The following is a 22,294-nucleotide window of genomic DNA, read 5'->3' as shown; positions in this document are numbered from 1 at the left end:
AAGTCCTGAGTTTGTGTAGCTCAAGAGTGGCAAAGAGTGCCGTTTTGTTAAGCTTCAGAAATGGGATAAAGCACATGGCAAACAACTATAGAAGAACGCAATAAAAATTGGTCACAATATTTATTCAGCTAAAGAGATTAGTTCCCCAAATAATAAGACTTTATATTCCAAATCCTCGTTTCCGTAGTTAGATTAAGCTTCACAACACGTTACAGTTGCGCTATAGTAGCTCACTCATAATTTCCTGCTCTGGATGCTGTGGCATTTTAGGAAAGTCAATAAATCTAGATGATCTCTCAAAGAGGGACAGCTCCCGAATTTGCCTGTAGTTAACAACTTAACATAAAAGTATCCACAAAATAGCATACGATCTGAGTGAGATTCAGTACTGTGGTCAATGAGCGGAACGTGCTCACATTATCAGAACCCAACCGGACAACTGTAGCATTATGAACTGGAGGATGGTTATGGCATTGTGGTGAAGGCTGTGCAAGGCTCTAATCACAAACCAAACTGCTGGAGCTAATATCAGCTCGGGTCCTTCAGACTCCCACAATGCAATGCAGCTGCCAAGACCTAAACCACACAAACTGGAGCTGTAGCCAGCGGTCTGGAGGGGTTACAGACATTAGTTGAGAACTTATGGGCCAGGATGACATGAGTTTGAAAATATGGGACAAAGATTGGGGTTAAAAATAGGCAGGTTGGTAAAGAGAATATTAACCGTAGCATACAGATAAACAAACTTTCTATCTGAGTTTAGATGCAAAACCCTCTAAGTGCGTCTGATATGTTTTCATGTAAATGAGCGGTTTTTCCAGGCTCTTATGTTTAGGTTCAGTAATTTCACTTTAAAGGAAAACACCACAGTTTTTCAATATTTTACTATGTTCTTACCTCAACTTAGACTAATTAATACATCCCTATCTTTTTTCAATGCGTGCACTTAATCTTTGTGCAGCGCATTGTTAAAATGTTAGCATTTAGCCTAGCCCCATTCATTCCTTAGGATCCAAAAAGAGATTAATTTAGAAGCCACCAAACACTTCCATGTTTTCCATATTTAAAGACTGTTACACAAGTAAGTATGGTGGCACAAAATCAAAACGTGGAGATTTTTTAAGCACGTTGACCTCGGCGCACAGTAACATCATCACTCCTGACTCCTGACAGGTATATTTGTAGCAATAGTAAAAATACATTGTATGGGTCAAAAATATTGATTTTTGGAAAAACATATTTAGGATTTTAACTCCTTCAGAGTTCAGACCCTGTGTACACTGAAATGGACATCACATGTTTTATTGATTTAAACCAATTAAAATGCTGATCAACCAATCAAAATAAGGCACACTGAAAAAACACCTGAAAATTTCGATCTGAAGGGGTTAAGTATGTTCCATAAAGATATTTTGTACATTTCTTTCTGTAAATATATAAATAAAATTATCATTACTAATATGTGTTGCTAAAGACTTCATTTGGACAACTTTAGACCCCCTATGAAATTTAAATTGAACTTTTTTGTATAAATATGTTAGGCTTAAGAATAAATATAAACTAGTATAAACTGATAAACATTCAAAACCAGACTGATCTCATGGAAAGTCGTGTTATAGTCATGCAAAATGTTATTAATTTATTTGTGTCCATGACGTGAAATTCAGCTTTTTTCGTGCCTTGAGCACAAATGTCTTTTTCGTGTCACTTGCACGAATTTCCATAAATAGTTTTTCGTGTCCGTGGCACGACTAATTTTTTTTGTTTCATTTTATGTATTGTTTTCTCATTGCTTTTTCCTAAACATAATACAATACATAAAATGACACAAAAAGGAAAGTTGTGCCATGGACCCAAAAAACAATTTGTAGAAATTTTCGTGCGGGGGACACGAAAAAGACATTCGTGCTCAAAGCACGAAAAAGTAAAATTTTGTGCCATGGACACAAATAAATTAATCAAATTTTTTGTGACTTTAACACGACTTTCTGTGAGATCATGTTGCTAAAAACCTACAGTTTGGTCCAGATTTTTTATGACATCACTCTACACTTCATCTTTTCATCAATTTTTCTGTCCAATCAAATGATCTTTAGATTGGGGTGGGGGGATATCGATTTTGCTACACTGCAAAAAAAAATGACTTTCTTACCTAGTTTCTTACCTATTTTTGTCTTGTTTTCAGTAGAAATATCTAAAAATTCTTAAATCAAGATGTATTTTCCTGACGAGCAAATGACCTAGACCAAACATTTACAATTTCAGCGAATTTAAAACAAGCAAAAAAATAAATAAATCTGCCAATGGAATAAGACATTTTTTGCTGAATTTATCTTGTATCAAGTAAACTCAAGAAAAAATTTCTTATTCCATTGGCAGATTTTTTTTGCTTGTTTTAAGCACAAATTCACTTAAATTTGAAAAGTTTTGTCTAAAATCTAGACTTATTTTCTTAGGTCATTTGATCATCAAGAAAATATATCTTGATTTAAGAATTTTTAGATATTTCTACTGAAAACAAGACAAAAATACTAAGAAAGTATTTTTGCAGTGTAGATGCATCACAACGTGGAAGTTGATGATTCTAAAGCGATTCATGTCAAAAAACAATTCTTAAAAGTTTACAAAATAATAACTTTATTGCATGATGCACACTGCACGAGTAGTTTAAAGGCTTCAGTGGGCATTTAAAGAATTTTCTTAATATTAAAATTTTGTGCACCTACACTGAAAAAAAATATTCAATTATTTATTTGTTTGAGGTAAGTGGTTGCAATCAATTTATTTAAGCTTCATTTAAACAAAAAAAAAATTAGTAAATTAAAAAACGTTTGTTTAAATGTAGCTTAAATAAATTGATTGCAACCATTTACCTTAAAAAATGTAGTAAATTGAATTCATCTTTTTTTTTCAGTGTATACATTCAAGATTTTGAAATAAATCTCAGCCAAATATTGTCCTATTCTAACAAACCACACATCAATAGAAAGCTTATTTATTCTTTCAGATGATGTTTAAATATTAAACATAAAAAAATGAGCCTTATGATTTGTGTTCCAGGGTCACACAAATTGTCCGTAGTGCCTTTTTCCTCCAGGTTGTGAGGATGATGAAGGTTCTTTATGGAACCATACAGCCAGACAAAGAACATTTGAACCTTTATTTTTAAGAGTGTACATGCTTATTCTTGAATACACCACAAAATAAAGATCACATAAGGTAGAGATCATATTAATTTTAATACAAAAAAAAAATAATATAAAAAACAGAATAAACAGATAATCAAAATAAAAAATAAAGTTCATAAAAACTATTAGGTGCTTCAAAAAAAAAGACAATACAAAATCAGCTATAATTTACTTTCTAATATTTAACAGAAACAAACCTATCAGCAACACAATGTGCATTTTCCAGCTAATATAAATTTTTCCCCAAAAAACATTGAAGCTACAAGCTCAGTACAAGCAAGCAATACCTACACACTTGGGGTGGTGAACAAATTCATCAACATTTTAACATTTTTCCTTTATTTATATTATGAAAAAATATAAGGGAATGTGTTAACAGTAATGCAATAGATTTATTAGGTTTTATATAATGCATCCATCTCTTCAGTCCTCTTCAGCGACAAAAAGAGTCTCAACTGCGGTTTGTACTGTAATGTGCCTTGAAACATTTGATACCTTGCGAGCAAAAATGTCCAGAGTTGCAGGTGAGCGGAGTTATCAGTTTTTTATGTGTTTTTCCGGGGAGCAAACAATCCCAAGAATTCTTTGTGAACCGTCCACCCGTCCTATTACACTATAGATGACCTACAGTAAGTATTTAGTCAGTGAAGCTACATCAGCAGGAGGGAACCGAGTGAAAGGTTTCATTAAATCCCAGCTTCAGCTCCCAGATTAGTGAACTATTTCCCCGACGGCATGTTCTTACAGACACTGTCCCATAAACACACACACAAATGCATTCCCAGTCTAAGGAGTCACCCAGTGTCCTCACTTGACCTACCGCAAGTTTATCTACAAAGACATTTTTATCACAGACCATCCCCATGTCATTTCTTTCAGCTGCGTTGCGTTGAGAAATGTATTAGACGCTGGGTGAGGGTTGTGGGTTTGGATTGGCCGTAGCTGGACGTGGCATAGTGTACATGGCCCCTAGGAACTGATCCGCAATTCTTCCAGCTTCCCTCAGCCCGCTCAACAGAGCGCCGTGGACCGTGGCGGGATAGTTCCTTATGGTGTGTTCACCCGCGAAGAACAGACGTGGGACGGGCTGTTAAAGAAATGCGATAACATTAGCGATAAAATGATATTTTATCATGGTATGCATGAGATGAACAACATTTCTGTCTTACCTGTGAAGCTCCAGGTATGGCAGGACCAGGTGTGATGGGCTGGGCCATGAGATCATAGTCATTACCAGACGAACCGGCGGCTACGTACGAGTAAGATCCACGAGCCCAGGGGTCGGCACGCCAGCGAGTCACGACCGTCTCTTTTGGCTGCCATGGCGACAGACACAGAACACACATTAAGTTTGTTGTCATTGGAGGGCGGCCAGCAGCCCCGCACCACTGGAATGAGCTTCAGTCTCGGTGTGTGAGTTTACACTGCGACATTCCTCTCGTGATTGTTATTCACAAAGACATTTGCCGTACAGTAATACAACATGAAACTAAATGAAGAAATTAAGCAAGCTATGCAATGTAGGCTTATTCTGCGATCATGACTGTGCATAATCCTGCTTCTTGAAACTTCTAGTAAACTTCTCTATTAAAAATGTTTACCATTTTATGATAGTCAGTAACATTTAAGAACATAAACCTGCATGAGGTCAGATTATTCAGAAATATCTGACTGCCAAATTTTGCAATTGACCAATTAGGATAAATTAATTTAGAGTGTTATCATCTAAGGCATTTGAGCTCACCTGAGGTACCGCACTGCTTCCAAAAATTCCCTTGAGGATTGCCAGACACCGCCCAACGATGACATCATCACTAATGTTCTCCATAATGCCAGCGGCTTCTCCTGCCATCAATGCCAGCAGTATGGGAGCTGAGAGGGTATAAAAGATTATTAAAAGGTGTTGATTAGGGATAAAAGTGTAAAAATAGTCATCTACAGAAACATTATATTAGCAAAACTATAACGAAAATATGCATATCAAAAGATAACTAAATCGATAAATATTAAATTGCTATATACTTTTTCTAGCATGACAGTTATCATATTAAGCATACTGCTATGCTTATCATAATATGTGAGCATTAGGTCAATTTTTGTAATTTATATTTATAGATCAAAGTTGAATAAATAAGCTTTCTATTTGCTTTGTTAGGATATGAAAACCTTTTGAGGGTGCAAAATCTAAATATTAAGAAAATTGCCTTTAAAATGATCCAAACAAAGTCCTAAGCAATACATATTACTGACGATAAATACATTTTTGATACATTTACGGTAGGAAATTATAATATTAAATATCTTAATGGAACATGATCTTTACTTAATACTACTGATTTTTGGCATAAAATTTTTTTTAATTTTGACTCTTACAATGGTAGGCTATTGCTACAAATACTAGTGATGGGGACGAGTTTGAGTCAAGTCCGAGTCTTTGAAGGGTCGAGATCGAGTCTGTTGGTTTTCAAATACAGTCAAGTCCGATTCAAGTCTTTGAAGGGTCGAGACAGAGTGAACATAAAAAATGCGCTGGTCTCGAGGACTTCTCCTTTCACTGTGGTACGAGACCAAGTCAAAACCGAGTCTTTGAAGGAACAAGTCAGAGACGAGTCCGAGAAAGCAGAAATCGGTCTCAAGTACTACATCTCTAACAAATACAGCGGTGTTACGTATAACAGGGTCACATGTCATAAAAAAATCATAAGCTATGATGTGCATGAAACTTTTGCAAAAGTACAAAAAAAGAACAGCATACATGTAACCCTAGAGAAAAAACTAAAATAGTAAAGCGACTATAAGATTCATCTAATTAATTGATCTTCGTTATACCCTTTTTATTGGACGAATGAACAAAATTTCAAAGAGGAGTGCGCTGCTTAGAATCAACTAAAATCAAGACGCAACATGATGTTAATGACAATCACCTTTGTAAAGGTTCCAGAAGAGAAAGAGTTCCCCTCGACTGGCTGTGGTGCTTCCCACGTGACCAAAGAGGTTAACACTGGGGTCCCAGAACACTCGATCGAAACACAACACCACCTAGAGGACACAGGTTAAGTCAAAACACAATTTTAAAACTTTAAATACATAGAAGGCAACCGCTTGAAACCAATGTAAGAACAACACTAAACAACTATACTTGCTGTTTAACCAACTCATAAGCACGCTGGGGTGAAATCATAGAAAAAGAAAACGTGTGTGTGTTATTGCAATCAGTATAATGATAACAAAAAATACAATAATTAAAACATTAATGCATTAAAGCAGTTCTGTAAACATCCAGTATATAAAGACAGTGGTTTCTGATATAACAGCATTGTGGACACGATGCCCTCTTGTGACAGAAAACAGGAAGTGGTGTGATATAATTGCATAATACTGCAGTATTTTTTTGCTGCAGTTGATGTGAGGGAGAACGAGTGCAGAGGAGTATGAGTATGACGCATCCAGGACTCTCAATGTGTGTGTGTGTGTGTGTGTTGGGGGGTCAGTAAGGATCTTACCCAATAACCACACACCCACAATTACAACATTAGCTATAATCTGACCGACCCTAACAACAACTGTGTTAGCAGTACATTAGTGCATTTTTACTGACGTTCCTAGCAGAAGTCAACCGATTAATCGGTTTTCCCATTTAATCGGTTTAAACAAAATTATCAGTGCCGATAGCAGCCTTAAAAATTGCTTTTGATCTGCCATTAAAACATATCATTACAACTGTGTAAGCAGAACATTAGGGCTTTAAGATCAAATGCATTTGGAATGAAGCCCCTAGCAGAAGTCGACCGATTAATCGGTTTAAAAAATGTATCAGTGCCGAAAACAGCTTTTAAAAGTTACTTTTGATCTGCCATTAGAAAATATTATTACAACTGTGTAAGCAGTACATTAGTGCTTTAAGATCAAATGCATTTTGAATAAAGCCTCTAGCAGAAGTTAACCGATTAATCGGTTTTACCAATTAATCAGTTTAAAAAAAAAATATCAGTGCCGAAAACAGCTTTTAAAAGTTACTTTTGATCTGCCATTAGAAAATATTATTACAACTGTGTAAGCAGTACATTAGTGCTTTAAGATCAAATACATTTTGAATAAAGCCCCTAGCAGAAGTTGTCAGAATAATCGGTTTTACGAATTAATCAGTTTAAAAAAACAATGTATCAGTGCCGAAAACAGCTTTTAAAAGTTACTTTTGATCTGCCATTAGAAAATATTATTACAACTGTGTAAGCAGTACATTAGTGCTTTAAGATCAAATACATTTTGAATAAAGCCGCTAGCAGAAGTTGTCCGAATAATCAGTTTTACCAATTAATCAGTTTAAAAAAAAATGTATCAGTGCCGAAAACAGCTTTTAAAAATTACTTTTGATCTGCCATTAGAAAATATTATTACAACTGTGTAAGCAGTACATTAGTGCTTTAAGATCAAATACATTTTGAATAAAGCCCCTAGCAGAAGTTAACCGATTAATCAGTTTTACCAATTAATCAGTTTAAAAAAAAATGTATCAGTGCCGAAAACAGCTTTTAAAAGTTACTTTTGATCTGCCATTAGAAAATATTATTACAACTGTATAAGCAGTACATTAGTGCTTTAAGATCAAATACATTTTGAATAAAGACCCTAGCAGAAGTTAACCGATTAATCGGTTTTACCAATTAATCAGTTTAAAAAAAAAATTATCAGTGCAGAAAACAGCTTTTAAAAATTACTTGTGATCTGCCATTAAAAAATATTACTACAACTGTGTAAGCAGTACATTAGTGCTTTAAGATCAAATGCATTTTGAATAAAGCCCCTAGCAGAAGTTAACCGATTAATCAGTTTTACCAATTAATCAGTTTTAAAAAAAATGTATCAGTGCCGAAAACAGCTTTTAAAAGTTACTTTTGATCTGCCATTAGAAAATATTATTACAACTGTGTAAGCAGTACATTAGTGCTTTAAGATCAAATACATTTTGAATAAAGACCCTAGCGGAAGTTAACCGATTAATCGGTTTTACCAATTACTCAGTTTAAAAAAAAATTATCAGTGCAGAAAACAGCTTTTAAAAATTACTTTTGATCTGCCATTAGAAAATGTTACAGTGTTTCCTCTAGGATTTTTTTCAGCTGTGGCGGCAGGGGGCGCCCATGAGGATTATAAATGTAAAAAAAAATTAATGTAGAATATAGGCTACTACAGTAAACTAACATGTATTTTTTTATAATTTTCACGCTGTCATTTACTTTTCCTTATATTTATAGCATATTGCTTTTCTATGTTTGATCTAAACTGTATTTTCTTATAAAAACGTTACACAGCTACGTACGTAGTTCGGATATTTCATTGTAGTTTTAATGTAGTGTGTGCATTGCAAGTTCGTCCTCGTGTTTAGCGTACAGAGCTGTTACAAAGTCATGCAGTCCTGTTTGATAATCCGCACCGCTGTGATTGACAGAACAACCGACCAGTTATCCGACATCAGCAGCAATTTTATTTCACACCCGTACCATTTGACATAAAGACTGTGACCCCGAGCCGGTCACACCGCAAATCGCGCAGTTAAATATAAACCTTTACCGGTCTTCAGACAGATCTTAAACACAAATAAGCACGGGACATTTAAAAACGAGTCGAATTTTGGTCTTGGATGTTAGACCCGCATTTTACTCTTGTCTATTGAGTCCCGACCTGCATCTACAACACAAATGACACGCAAATAGCCTATTACACCCGTTAGATCAAATATTATGCGGTTCACCTGGGGGGTACCCCGACCCTGCTGTTTCGTCTGAAAACAGATAAACAGTCTCACCGTCTGCCTCAAGTTTCTATTACCAACGTACTTCTCTTCCACGGGAATAATGTAAGTTTCCTTACAAACAGATTTGACTATTAATGTCTTGCAGTCGCATATAAGTAGTATTCAGTATTTAGCCTTTTGTTTTTGGACAAATATCTTATCATTTAATGTGAAACTTTGTGAGTGTCGATCTAAAGCACAGACGATTGACTGACAGCTGAGCGCTCAGCAGTGCGCTGCGCTATAGCCTATACTGAATAACTAATGGCCAGATAAGTTGATAATATGAGTACAGTGATTCCAAATGAATGTCCAAAAAACTCGTAATATGTTAAATCAAAAGTTTAATAATGTCTTTTCTCGCAGCCCCGCTGTGTTGGTGTAGATATGCGCCGGTGAACATTATATGCGTGATGACCTTGCAGCTTAAATTACCCTAAATTTATAGTCATAAAGATAAAAGTAAAACAACATTCGAAACTTCAAATTATGTATTTTTATTTGTGTAAACTCACAATAAGGAGAAAACCTTGTGCTTATTTATAATCATTAAAAACATGACGTGCTTTCTGCTGGTTTGGTTTTAGAGCGCGTCACAAAAAAAGAACAGAAACTCAAATACTTTTTTATTCGTTTTGTCAATTTAATAATTATTTAAGTGCAACATATTTCGTATAGGCTTATTTATTTTATTATTATTTCTCAAAACAGAAACGTAGCTTAATAATCCTCTGTTGATTTAAATCTATTTGTGCATGAAACTAAACCCATGGAGGAAATTATGATATTTTAGGAGACTTATTTATAAATGAGTGAACAACGCAAATCCAGAAAGGGATTTATTTCTAGACAGCCAGTCTCGCAGAGCGGACATTTCGGTAGCTTTTTGCGAGCTGACGCTGTGGGTTTTGTCTAGAAGGGATACAGCAAATGCCGAAAAGTTAAGGATTAGATTTGGAGGTAGGATTATTAGGATGAAAACAGCGGTTCTGGCTAAATTGGATACAAATACATCCTACAATCGTGTGAAATTTTGTGTTTAGAGTTGGGTTTGGTTAAAGGATTAGGATAAAACAGTGCTCATCCAACAAGATTTCGTTTGCTGTATCCCTTCTATCCACAACCGCAGGCGTGGCGGGGATGTTTTAGGAGTGGCGGGCCGCCACGGTTGAATGTATATAGCGGAAACACTGCTGTTATTACAACTGTGTAAGCAGTACATTAGTGCTTTAAGATCAAATGCATTTTGAATAAAGCCGCTAGCAGAAGTTGTCCGAATAATCAGTTTTACCAATTTTTCGGTGCCGAAAGCAGCTCTTTTAAACTGCTTTTGATGTGCCATTAGCAAAAATGTAGCAAAAAAGAACATGATTGCACTTTTTGTTTTACATTTTGTGCATTTGGCAGACTATTTCGTACAAATTGACCTACTTTTTATCAGTATGTGCAGCACGTACAGGGGGAGTGGGCTGTGGCACAGGGCATATTGGTACCAATTATTCGGTGCCGAAAGCAGCTCTTTTAAATTTTCCCGTTTTTGCTTGAGCCCCTGCCCCTTTTCCCAATGTGCCGTTTTTGCTGCCCAAATTGCCCTTATAGCAAACAGATGAAGGGGGACCCTCCCCCCAAAGAGGCATTCGCTTTGGATTGTTTTCTGATAGAAAATCTTGAGAAAATCTGGTTACACCAAAGTGACAAATGAGAATTATTCGCACCTTGTTAAGGTTCCCGAACCCCATCCTCTGAATAGCAGCGGTCTTCCATTCCGGCAGTGGAGGCACGAACTGTACGGCTGGCGGCTGTTGCTTCATGACCCCCAAAGGCAGAGTGCACAGCACAGCATCACACTTATAAATAAACGTCTGTGTAGTGGAGCGTGTATTTACCGCTATCACCTCACAACCTGAGACGGGAAGAAAGCTACGGTCATTACACATGCAAATAAACATCACCGCAGACAGCAGAGACGGCACTGATCGACTCACCGGATGATGTGTATCGGACTTGTCTGACTGCAGTGTTGAGTTTGATGTCCAAGCCCTCGGCAAGGGCCACGGGAACGCACGAGTACCCGTTTCGCACGGTCAAGTGACTGCCGGTGAACTCAAAATCATCGTCCTGCATAAAAACAGACCGAGATGAATTCACACAAACACAGCTTTATTCACAAATCACTACCATTTTTTTTAGCTATGCAAAATTCGGAGACCTCTGCATATATGATCAGTAACCTTGTGTGATATCACGTGCTAAAGTGTTTAGTCACACAACTTGCACCATCATGTCTGCTTATATGTTATTATAGTACAAAATATGATTGTGCAATTTATTTACTTCTTTCAGTTTATCCTTCACCTGAATAGGTCACGCTGTGATCTATCCTTCATCTATTGGTCACACATCTTCACGTGTTACGAATGTGAACTTTGTAACGGACCGAAATGCAAAACTTTTGCGCTTGCGTTTCCCGGCTGTCACATTCACATCCGTATGAATAGAGTCAATGAAACGAAAAGTCTACCATGAGCGCAGCATTACTAAAAAGTGCATTAAGTAAAAAATAACACGTGTAGTACCTGATCCCAATGTTTGAGCGAGAGCGTGGAGAGAGGAGTGGCATTGGCAAACTCCAGATTAGCAAAGTGCCAGTCGAGAATCTGTCGGTCTCTTGAAGACAAATACACATCACTGAAAAAGAGAGAAAAAGATTGAAAAGGATGATGCGTGGTTACCAAAGCAGGTTAGGCAGCTATGATCTTGCTAAACTGTGTTTGATTACTGAAACAGGTTTTATTCAAATACCTGGGTGGATTGGCCTCCAACTCCTGAAGTCTCTCCTCTAGTTTAACTTGCATCTCCACCAGCTCATCATACTCCTGCAGCAGGAACACCAGAGATCAGAAAATGTATGCATATTTAAAAAAAAACAAAAAAACTTGTGGTTGTTGAACAGGTGGAAAATAAAGAAGGTTGTAGTGAACCAATCACCAAAACCTAACAATATAATTATCCAAGAATAAAAGATCCACACATATACACAAGATCAGCCACAAATCTAATAATAAATATAATATAATATAAATTAATTCGAGCTTTGTGGTCGATCATGGATGTGTGTGATATTTTTTTGTATTCTGGGTTGAAAAGGGGCTCATGCCAACATCTAGATGCTGCTTTTCTTCATGCATAATGCATTTGATCTTACTTACAAAAACTTAGCAAAGGAAAGCACCCTGCAGTATTATCTTTTAAGTGTGAGTTTTCCCTCACGTGTATATTATGTCCTGAAAGGCACTGCAGAGGGCAGCAGCAGTGGTTTGGTAGCAGAAGGCAGAGTCATCCCACCGAGGAGGCCAACCTTTCAACAAACTAACCAGTCGGAGACTATTTAAAGTGAAATCCTTCCCTTCAGCCACATCATACGGCTCTAAAATACCCTGCCATGGTCTTTCTGTGTCCATCTGTTAACATAAAGTCTGAGAAAACCTGTTTTTACTCTAAAGCTCAGTTACACACAATGGTCGGTATTATTCTAAAAAAGCTCCAAATGTACTTTTATAACTATAAAAATACAGAAAATTACAGGTGAGGACACACTTCTGCTGCTTAGTGACACTTTTAATGGGACGTACCATGGAAAACAAGATTTAAAGGAATCGTTCACCCAAAAATGAAAATTCATCGTCAAGTTGTTTTAAATCTGTATGAATTTCTTTTTAAGATGAAAACAAAAGAAGATATTTTAATAAATGATGGTACGCACACAGCTGATGGTAACCATTGATTTCCAAAGTAGGAAAAACAAATATGATGGAATTTAATGGGTACTGTCAACTGTGTGCTTACCATCATTTATCAAAATATCTTCTTTTGTGTTCATCAAAATAAAAACTCAATACAGGTTTAAAACAACATGAGGATGAGTAAATAATGACAGCATTTTCATTTTTGGTTGAACTATCCCTTTAATTTGATCTTCTGAAATCAAAAGGATTATTTAGGGTTAAGACCTGTTTAAAGACTATATTTTGAAGGAGTAAGGTTTAATACTGAAAGCTTATTTTGATACGGTCTTAATAATAAAGTTATTTCACACTTAAAAACCTTTAAAAGATGCTTAAAGGAATAGTTCACCCTAGGGATGCTAAACAATTAATCGTGATTAATCGTTAGCAGAATAAAAGTTTTTGTTTACATCACGTATGTGTGTAAACTGTGTATAATAAATATGTATATATATAAATATGAACACATTCATGTATAATTGTAAGAATTTTTTTTATATATTAAGTATTTATATTTATATCTAATATAAATTATACATAAATATACAAATGTATATACACATGTAAACATTTCTAAAACATATACATGCATGTGTGTACATTTATTTATACAAAGTTATTATACACAATTCACACACATATATGATGTAAACAAAAACTTTTATTCTGCTTACGATTAATTGCGATTAATCGTTAAGCATCCCTAGTCCCCCCCACCAAAAAAGGTTATCATTAACTTCATGTTAGTCTAAACCCATTTGCATTTCTTAATTCTTTTGAATACAAAAGAATATATATTGATAAATAATGGTAACTACACCACAGTTGACAGTACTCAATGACTTCCATAGTATTTGTTTTTCCTACTATAGAAGTGAATAGGTATTGGCGGAGTAAATAAAGATTTGGTTCCAAAAAACAATAAACGGAATTTAAAATAAAAATAGTTACCGCCACAATCAGTATTGTATCAGGTCAGTATTATAAAGTAAATTCTTCATTTTATGCAAAATCCGATATCTGCCGTGTTTTTCCCGTCAACTTTTCTCCCTTTTTTCCAAACGGCAACAAACAGAAGTCCTCCTTCACTGCACAATGCAATAAATCCACTTAACCAATCACAGCGCACCTTTCCACGCATTGCAAACAATAAGGACAACGCTTTGAATACACATGGAATCCTAGTTTTCCTCATCTACTTTGTACTTCGCGATCAACAAACAAACAAACAAACAAAAAATTATACAAAAAACGGCATTGATAAACCTGTGGTGGTTTTCTGTGGCAGGGAAGAAACGTAAGCCATCAAAATCTAACAATTTACGTGAGAGGCACTCTGGAGACGGAAAAATACTGGCTGTTGCTTGTTCTCACACCATGGCATCAAGCTTCTGTCATGCTAACACATTGACCCTAGGAGATCTTATGAAAAACTTTTCATTATTTTACTTCAAGTCAACAGAAATCGAGCAGGACCAAAACATTTTACAGCTGATTGCTGTCAAAAAAGTTCAGCGACGACATCCCAAGGATAACCGCAGCAATGGCAGTGTTCTTAATATGACAATGTAAGTGTTTGGATGAATGCCATTAATGTTTTTTTATCAGCGTTTACCACTAGTCAACTAAATGAATATAACATGACAAAGATGAATGCACATTTATATATTGATTCAATAGAGTTATACCATTTTGAAAAAAAAAAAAAACTTGTCATGGATTTATTGCATTTTGCGGAAAAAAATAATCAGTTTTTATAATAAATCTTTGAAAATCAAATTATGGATTTAAATTTTTAATGTTGTTATAACCTAAAGATGCTATGTGAACATTTGTAAAAGAAAATAGTGGTTTTCATCTTGTCACTTTCTTGGTATAGAAAACACGTTTTTACTGAAATTAGTCAAAATGGATTTAGTGCGTTTTGAAACCAAACTCTTCAAATGATAATTTTCATTTTTGGGTGAACTATCCCTTTAAAATCTTAGTTAGACATGAATCGCATGCTATAAATAAGCATCTCATTTAAACGTACAAAATTAAGTCGAACACTAGCAAAAATGCCCTGTTTCGACCATAAATGGTTTGAGCGTCTCTAATGGGCTACAATTGCAGCTGGAAGCGAACTGGGTGTGATTATGTGAATTAACATGCTAAAGTCCAAACAAGGAATGTAACTTTCTTCTTTATGGGCACTAAAGAGAGTCTGACAATATTAGACTGCGGTCTGGAAAATGTAAAAAAAAAAACTGCAACATTGGGCTGAAATAGCATTATGCTCCATTAGAGAGTGTGGAGGTGTTTGGCAAACACTTCTGCGCTGTACAAAGATTTTCATTAGATTTAGGAGATGCTTCAGTGATGAGTATTCTGTTCCCCCCGCTTGTTGGATGTTTGGTGTACTACCTTGCAGAGTGCTGTGAGGTCTCTGTGTTTGCTCTTCACCAGGAACTCGGCTGTGATGTCTCTGGGTGGCTTCACCTCGCTGGCTTCTTTATACTGCTGATGCAGCTCCTTCACTTTCTCTTTAGCAGCCACCATCTGAACAAGTGAGCGAAAGTATATGTGTATAATAAGCATGCGAGTGGCAACAAAGCTGAAGGTGAGGAGCGTTTATGCGTTTTACCTTATTGAGAAGGTCCCTGAGCTCCTCTTGGGTCTTCACAATCTTCTTCCAGTGTTCGATTTGTTCATCTTTCACGTGCTTCTCCTGCAGCCTGTTTTAACATTTTAATACAGGGATTACTATCTTAATGTTTCAAATACAAACTGTAAGGCAAATAAGTCCACTCACTGTATGACGACTTCCAGAGCTTGTCCCAAAGAGACGGGTTTATTGTTGAGAAAGTTGAAGTCAAGTTGGTGGCTGAGGTATGACGTGGCCTCCAATAAACGATTGAACTCCTGCTCTACCATCTCGTCCTTTTCTTTAGGGACCTTAAGCAGAGTTACAAGTATTTAAGGGTTACTTCACAAGTCATTACTAATTTCCGTTTCGCTCAACTCCCCCCAAAATGTTTTTTGTTATTTGTAACCAAAACAGGGATTTTAATTAAAGGTCCACTGTGTAGAATTTTAGCGGCATCTAGTGGTAAGACAATTGCAAAGGGCGCAGTCGCACATAGTCAAGCTTAAGTAGCCGCCACGACAAACATCGTCTGAGACAACATAGTGACAAAACGCGCTCTGTAGAGCAGTCTGTCCATTTAAGGCTACTGGAGAAACATGGCAGCGCAAAATGGCGACTTCCATGTAAGGGGACCAGTTGTAAATGTAGATAAAAAAGGGCCATTCTAAGGTAATAAAAACAATACAGTTCCATTTGTAAATGCACACACATGTATGTATATATTTAAGAAATGTTTACATGTGTATATACATTTGTATATTTATGTATAATTTATATTATATATAAATATAAATACTTAATACATAAATATATTTTTTTTCTTGAAATTATACATGCATGTATGCATATTTATAAATACATAATTATTATACACAGTTCACACAAACATATATGATGTAAACAAAAACTTTTTATTCTGCTATAGATTAATCGCAATTTATCGTTATGCATTCCCACCATGAAACATTAAAATGTACTAAAAAACACCTTGTGCTATACAGGCTGCATATTTCTAGTATTGCAAACTTTAAGATAACTTTAAAATATTACAAACTTCCTAAATTAAAATGGTTTTATAAACAGAAATACTTACACTTGTGCAGCGCTCCCCCTGTTTAAGAATTTTGAAATTGAGTGAAAGCAAGTGAAAGAAAGATTAAAACAATAAGGAAATGGGAAATAGTAGCAAAGGAAAAAATAGGGTTGGGTAGAAAGTGAGAGAGACAAAGAAAACATTAGATTATTCTTGTTTTGGCTTAAATCAATCTGAAATTTACATTTTAAACACTGGAGTGCCAATCAAAACAGAAGGGGAGAATCAAGTCAAATGAATCAGTGATTTACACCACAGCATAGATCATAATTTAGTGTAAGACTGAACTAGTAACACGTTTTTGAATCTCTTTGCCTTGCACATCTATAAATATATCTGAAATAAGAGACTGCAAGAGATTTTACAGTTCATTATATTCCTGAATGTATATGATCATAACATTTGAGTATATGATATTCCTCTGTATGAACATTTGTGAAAACCCAGTTAGTGTTATTTATTGTTTTCTAAATAAAATCATCCTATATAATGTAAAGAACATTGTGCAAAAAAAACACTTTTATATTGACAGAGTAAGATCATGTCAAAGATTAATATCAATGATTGAAATCAAACTTTGATGCTCTAATCTCACCATTAAATGATGAGACTTTTCACAAACGGGAACACGTGTCTATGCATGTTCTTACAATGTTTCTAGTGCACTCACCGCCTGTCCATTTGCTTCATAGAGTGGGCACTTCTGTTTGATTTTGGCCAGCTCCATGTTGACCTGTTTGCTTACTACAGCCATCGGGTTTCCACCTGAAAGAGACATGCTGAAGTTTCACATACCTGCCTAAACAAATGGACCATTCAACTTTTAAACAACAGTGCCACCTCCTGGAGAGAAGAGTATTTGATATTTCTTACCCAGACCAGTCACCACCATTGCCCCAAGGTCAGCAACATAGTTCCCTTTCCGGAACGTGGCCACGCGCCCACCTACGCGATCCTACCGAGAAAACAAAGACAAATAAAAATTTTGCATCTCTGCTCTCTGTCCTAGAACTTTATTTAGTAGTGTGTACTCACTCTCGCCTCCAAAACGGTCACATCCATCCCAAAACTCTGCAGTTGTCGTGCGGCTGCCAGCCCTGATACGCCGCCTCCAATTATAATAACCTTTCCTGTCTTCTTAGCTACAAGAACATGATAACGTTTTATTAGAAACTCACAGACGGACAAAGCACTTAAAGAGCATGTCTTGCTCTGATTGGCTGTCACGTCTGCTTGTGTTCATGCTGTAAACAGGCTGTCATTCGTTTCTGTGCCAGACAGGTACATAAAACATGGCTGATTATTAAAAACGCCTTGTCCTGATGTCATCCTGCTTTTTGAGTATTCATATAACATCTAATATAACAGGTTAGGGCATTTACTTGGCAGAGGCTTTACTCTTTTGTAGACACCAAAGTTGATAAACCCATGTCTTTCCAGGTAGCTGTGTATCCGGTGCACCAAAACAGCATCACCTACAGAGGGAAACACATGACCAAACCAAGTTAAAACATGCATAGCTCAAACTATTTTAATGTATGTTGTACGTATATAAACAAGTGTGTGACTGTCTTCATCATCCCAAGTCACTCTGACCCAGAAACTTTTGAGGTTTATGCAATTAAGTGTCTGCCAACAAATCAATTATTTTCTTAGCAATGACAACATTAAAAGAACACAGACTTTCCATTTCTGTTTCGACTTCATTGCAATAAAAGTCCCCTAAGATGTAATATTAGTCTCAGGTAGGGCTGTGCAAAAAATCGACTGTGATTATCATGCGCGTGTCATCAGTAAAGCCGGTTCCGTGATTAGAAGTAAATCGCCATCAGCTGCATTCAGATGGAGCGGTATTTATAACACAGACCCGTAGTTCACCGAGAAGCTAGGCAAAATCGCATAGATAATCCGAATCGATTTTCCTCGATTATGAACCCGATTTTGCCTAGCTTCTCTGTGAACTCAGGTCTGTGTTATAAATGCCGCTCCATCTGAAAGCAGCTGATAGCGATTTAATACTAATCCCCGAATCGACTGCATGATAATCGCAGTCGATTTTTTGCACAACCCTAGTCTCAGGTGTCCACCCTATAAATAATTTATTATACCATGTTAAAAAGGAACATTTTGGGTGTGCAGGAAAAAAGTGTGTGTGTGTGTGTCTCTTTAAATGCAAATGAGCTGCTGTTTCTTCCATCCCCGTTAATGGTTATCTATACTGAAAACATACGGTACTTTTAAGTTAACAATCACCTTACTTTATTGTTCATAGTGAATTATGTAAAAAAGATTTAACTATAGAAACGATGACCCAACTGTGTGAAAATAAGTCATTAAAAGTCTTTAAAAATATCACATTTAAGTGATTTTGTGCATAAAACAAGCAAAAAAAAATCTGCCAATGGGGTAAGCAAATTTTTCTTGAATTTAGTGTGTTCAAGATTTTTTTGCTCACCCCATTGGCAGACTTTTTTGCTTGTTTTATGCACGAAAATCACTTAAATTTGATATTTTTGGTCTAAAAACTAGACTTTTTTCTTGGGTCGCTTTGCTCATCAAGAAAAAGCATCTTAATTTAAGATTTGTTTGATATTTTTAATAACTAAATACTAAGAATTTTTTTCTTGAAAATCATTTTTTGCAGTGTATTTCTCATATTACGTAACCTTTAAAGTCTAAGTATGGTTCTGTGCCAAAGTGACTTAAACTAATGGATTAGGTCTCAATTACAAGTTCTTTTTTAGTGAAAAAAATTAACTTACTGTTGTATGGCGCTTCTAGCTGCTGGACACAAGACTCGAAGGTCAGCTGAACTTTTGGGTTGTCCAACCAGAGCTGCAGCTGAAGATTTAAAAAAAGATATTTTACTAACTGACTTTTTAATATTGACTTTGTTTACATGTGCACCAATAATTGCACTAAGATGTTAACATGACTTCACTCCTGTTTACATGCAATTTCATTATTCGTTAAGAATTTTGGTTATTATTCATACACCTAGTCACTGTTTTAATATTTACGTTAAATGCCAAACACGTTCCTATGGATGTATTTTGTTATTCAGCACAAACATCTTTCTGTCAAGTATCTTCAGCAGTCAAACACACTGCGTTTGTGCTTACCGTTCGGTTTCTGATGTAAAGGAACACTTTCTGAGTATGCTGTGGTCCACTGATGATGTCTGGGAAGCATGCAGCTTCCTGTGATGTCATACGGTCATGTGGAAGACGGCTCTGGAATGCTGCCCCCTCTACACCTGACAACAGATGCTAACCATTAAGATTCCCGAAAGCAGAAATACAGCAAAGAACATTCTGGAACCCTTGATTTTTGTATGTAAAAATTTCATTTATAGTAGCTTATGTTCACTCCATACCCGATGGCTCCTCTGGTTCGCTGTCGTTCTCCTCCTCTACAGGTGGAGCAGGTGGAGGAATCACCTGCTTTCTCTCTTTTTCGGCTTTAGCGTTCCTCTCCTCTTCCGAGTAGTACTCATCCTCCGATAGATTAGCAAGGCTCTCGTCCATCTCTCTGTACTCCACCTGCAGCGGAGGCAAAATAAACACCATTAAAACCTAGCCCTGGCTCAGCTGGGGTAAGACGTAAAAATCATTCCCTATTAACGACGTAGATTCTAACATCTGATCTTGGATCTAAATAACACATCTGGTTAAGGTTTATCCGTTTTTTTTTTTTATATTTAAGCTATATATATACACAATCAGTCAGTTGAGATAAGATATGAGGAAGACAATGGCTTGTCAGTCTTTGTGTAAGAGGTAGCTTGGTCACTCGCATGGCCTCAAGTAAAAGCTGACTTTGGGTCGGTTAAGCAGTAGATTTAGCAACGCGTCTAAAAAGGTTTCCTATCCTCAGGACAGGTACACCTAATATTGATGTTTACCTTGGCTCTTTTGCGGCGACTTGTCCTGCGGCCCTCTGCGGTGTCCAGATCGATCCCTCCTGGTCCAGGAGGATGCAAGAGAGGAGGTCCACCTGGTTCTCCACTAGGGGAGGCTCTCTCTTTCTTTCTTACATCTGCTGAACCTGGACCACAGATACTAGCAGCCACAGACTGGGGGGCAGAGAGGGTTTCAGGGGCACGGTCACCACCGTTACCCCCAGAGGAAGAGGAGGAGCCTGGGTCTGACTTCTTACTGGACAGCATCACAAATGAAGACAGGTGACTCTCTTGAAATGCGGAGGGGAGTGGAGAGCTAAGGAGATGTCCAAAACAAAAAACCTCATACAAAGAGTAAGCCAAATGTTGTATTAAAATAAAAAGACAGTGAGAAAGAGAACAGCTTGAAATTGAGCCAACAGAACAGTGAAAAAACATTCGTCCTAAACTCAGTAAATACTTTCATTGACCAATGACCAAGGCTCTACAACAATACACATCTCCATGCCTCATGCTTCATATTCAGTAAAAAAAATTCACTATATAATATTTAATGAACATTATACAAATATTTTGGACAAGGTATTTGCAGTATAGTCCTGTATTTTATAACTAATGACCTGTTTCATGTTGTTCTGGTGGTGCACCTGCTCTTAACAAGAGGCATTTATGGACATTCCTACTATTTAGCTATGATGATCTGAGGTATGTGTAAATAAGTAGTGGATTAATACTGTACAGAACCAATGCACTTTTCTTATTTAACTCAATTTATCTGCTCGAATTTCTCACCAACACAATAATAAACAGATCACGGTCTAAAAACACTCATAAAAGCTTGAACTTACACGTTTTTGTCAATAGCGCTAATAGCTAAACGTTACAATACCGGTAATATTTAAGAAATTACCAACCAACCATGACTCTAAATGAAGCTAATCCTTCACGTACTTCATCAACTATTAAAATACTAAATAACAATATTTTTAACAATGAAGAAATAGAGAATAACTGGTTGGATCGTGTGCTCGTTAGCAAACATGCTATTGCTAACGGCACGAGCTCATATCCCGTATTTAAGTCTTAAAAATGTCTAAGACGCTCTTCTCCATTGTTTATCGCGTATAAATATTGAATATAAATTGCGTAATATGCATAATGTGCTACGCGTAAGCATCGATTTACGTACTGTGCTCTGCTAATCAAAATATTATTCATATTTACCTCCTCGCAGCTGCCGTGAGTAAAGCACAAAGAAACGAACGGCTGCTCCAGTAAGAGCCAACGCATCCAATCAGAGAAGCCGAAAGTGTCAAATGGGCGGGATAAATCTTGTTCAGCTCTGTAATTGGACAAAAATCTAATCGATCAACTTTTTCGGACCCTCGTAGTAAAATCCAGCTGTACTGAAGGATGCAGTTTACGCAATTTTGGCCATAAATATTTTAGCCATAACCATGACCGATCATACAATGTAATGTATGTCAAATAATAACATAGATATCATTTTGCCCGGCTTTATTCATTTTTGAAATCCCATTGGAAAATGAACTATGGTTTAATTATAGTAAAAAGCTAACCCTGCTTTTGCCTATGCTATGGTTATTGTGGCAAATGGGCAAGACCATAGTACATTTTACGGATTTTACTAGTAATGGCACTCTGATCGCATCTGTGCAGTTTAAATGCTCTTACCTTTAAACCTAGGCACAGAAAAATTCCTCGATAAAAATCACAACAACCTTAATATTTCTCAACTAATTTTAACGGTTTAACATTTACGTGTAGTGCACTCATACAGTTTGGTAAAAATACTGTACTGCCTTTGTTGCACTATTTCATCCACCCAATAGGTGGCGCTGTCACCAAAAGAATTGATTTGTTTTTTTAATTTAATTTTTGTA

The 22,294-nt window shown here is 36.4% G+C and overlaps 1 protein-coding gene across 1 annotated transcript; it reads right to left on the bottom strand.

The window, feature by feature from the left end:
* Window positions 1–3,146: 3,146 nt before the first annotated feature.
* On the bottom strand, window positions 3,147–21,669 carry kdm1a (lysine (K)-specific demethylase 1a). The gene is made up of 21 exons (XM_065288276.2): window positions 21,615–21,669; window positions 20,394–20,706; window positions 19,866–20,031; window positions 19,612–19,745; window positions 19,252–19,330; window positions 17,872–17,964; window positions 17,525–17,631; window positions 17,363–17,444; window positions 17,160–17,254; window positions 16,490–16,507; window positions 15,562–15,704; window positions 15,394–15,484; window positions 15,174–15,308; window positions 11,785–11,858; window positions 11,559–11,670; window positions 10,968–11,100; window positions 10,698–10,885; window positions 6,113–6,227; window positions 4,933–5,060; window positions 4,358–4,504; window positions 3,147–4,275 (listed from the first exon to the last, which is right to left on the bottom strand). The coding sequence occupies exons 2-21, from the start codon at window positions 20,655–20,657 to the stop codon at window positions 4,090–4,092; spliced, it is 2,490 nt and encodes an 829-aa protein (XP_065144348.1). The 5' UTR covers window positions 20,658–20,706; window positions 21,615–21,669; the 3' UTR covers window positions 3,147–4,089.
* Between the last annotated feature and the right edge of the window lie 625 nt (window positions 21,670–22,294).

The sequence above is a fragment of the Paramisgurnus dabryanus genome, chromosome 17 (genome assembly GCF_030506205.2).
Source record: "Paramisgurnus dabryanus chromosome 17, PD_genome_1.1, whole genome shotgun sequence".
NCBI classification, from domain to species: Eukaryota; Metazoa; Chordata; class Actinopteri; order Cypriniformes; family Cobitidae; genus Paramisgurnus; species Paramisgurnus dabryanus.
Note: the sequence above shows the minus strand (reverse complement) of the source record. Positions and strands in the feature narration are given on the sequence as shown.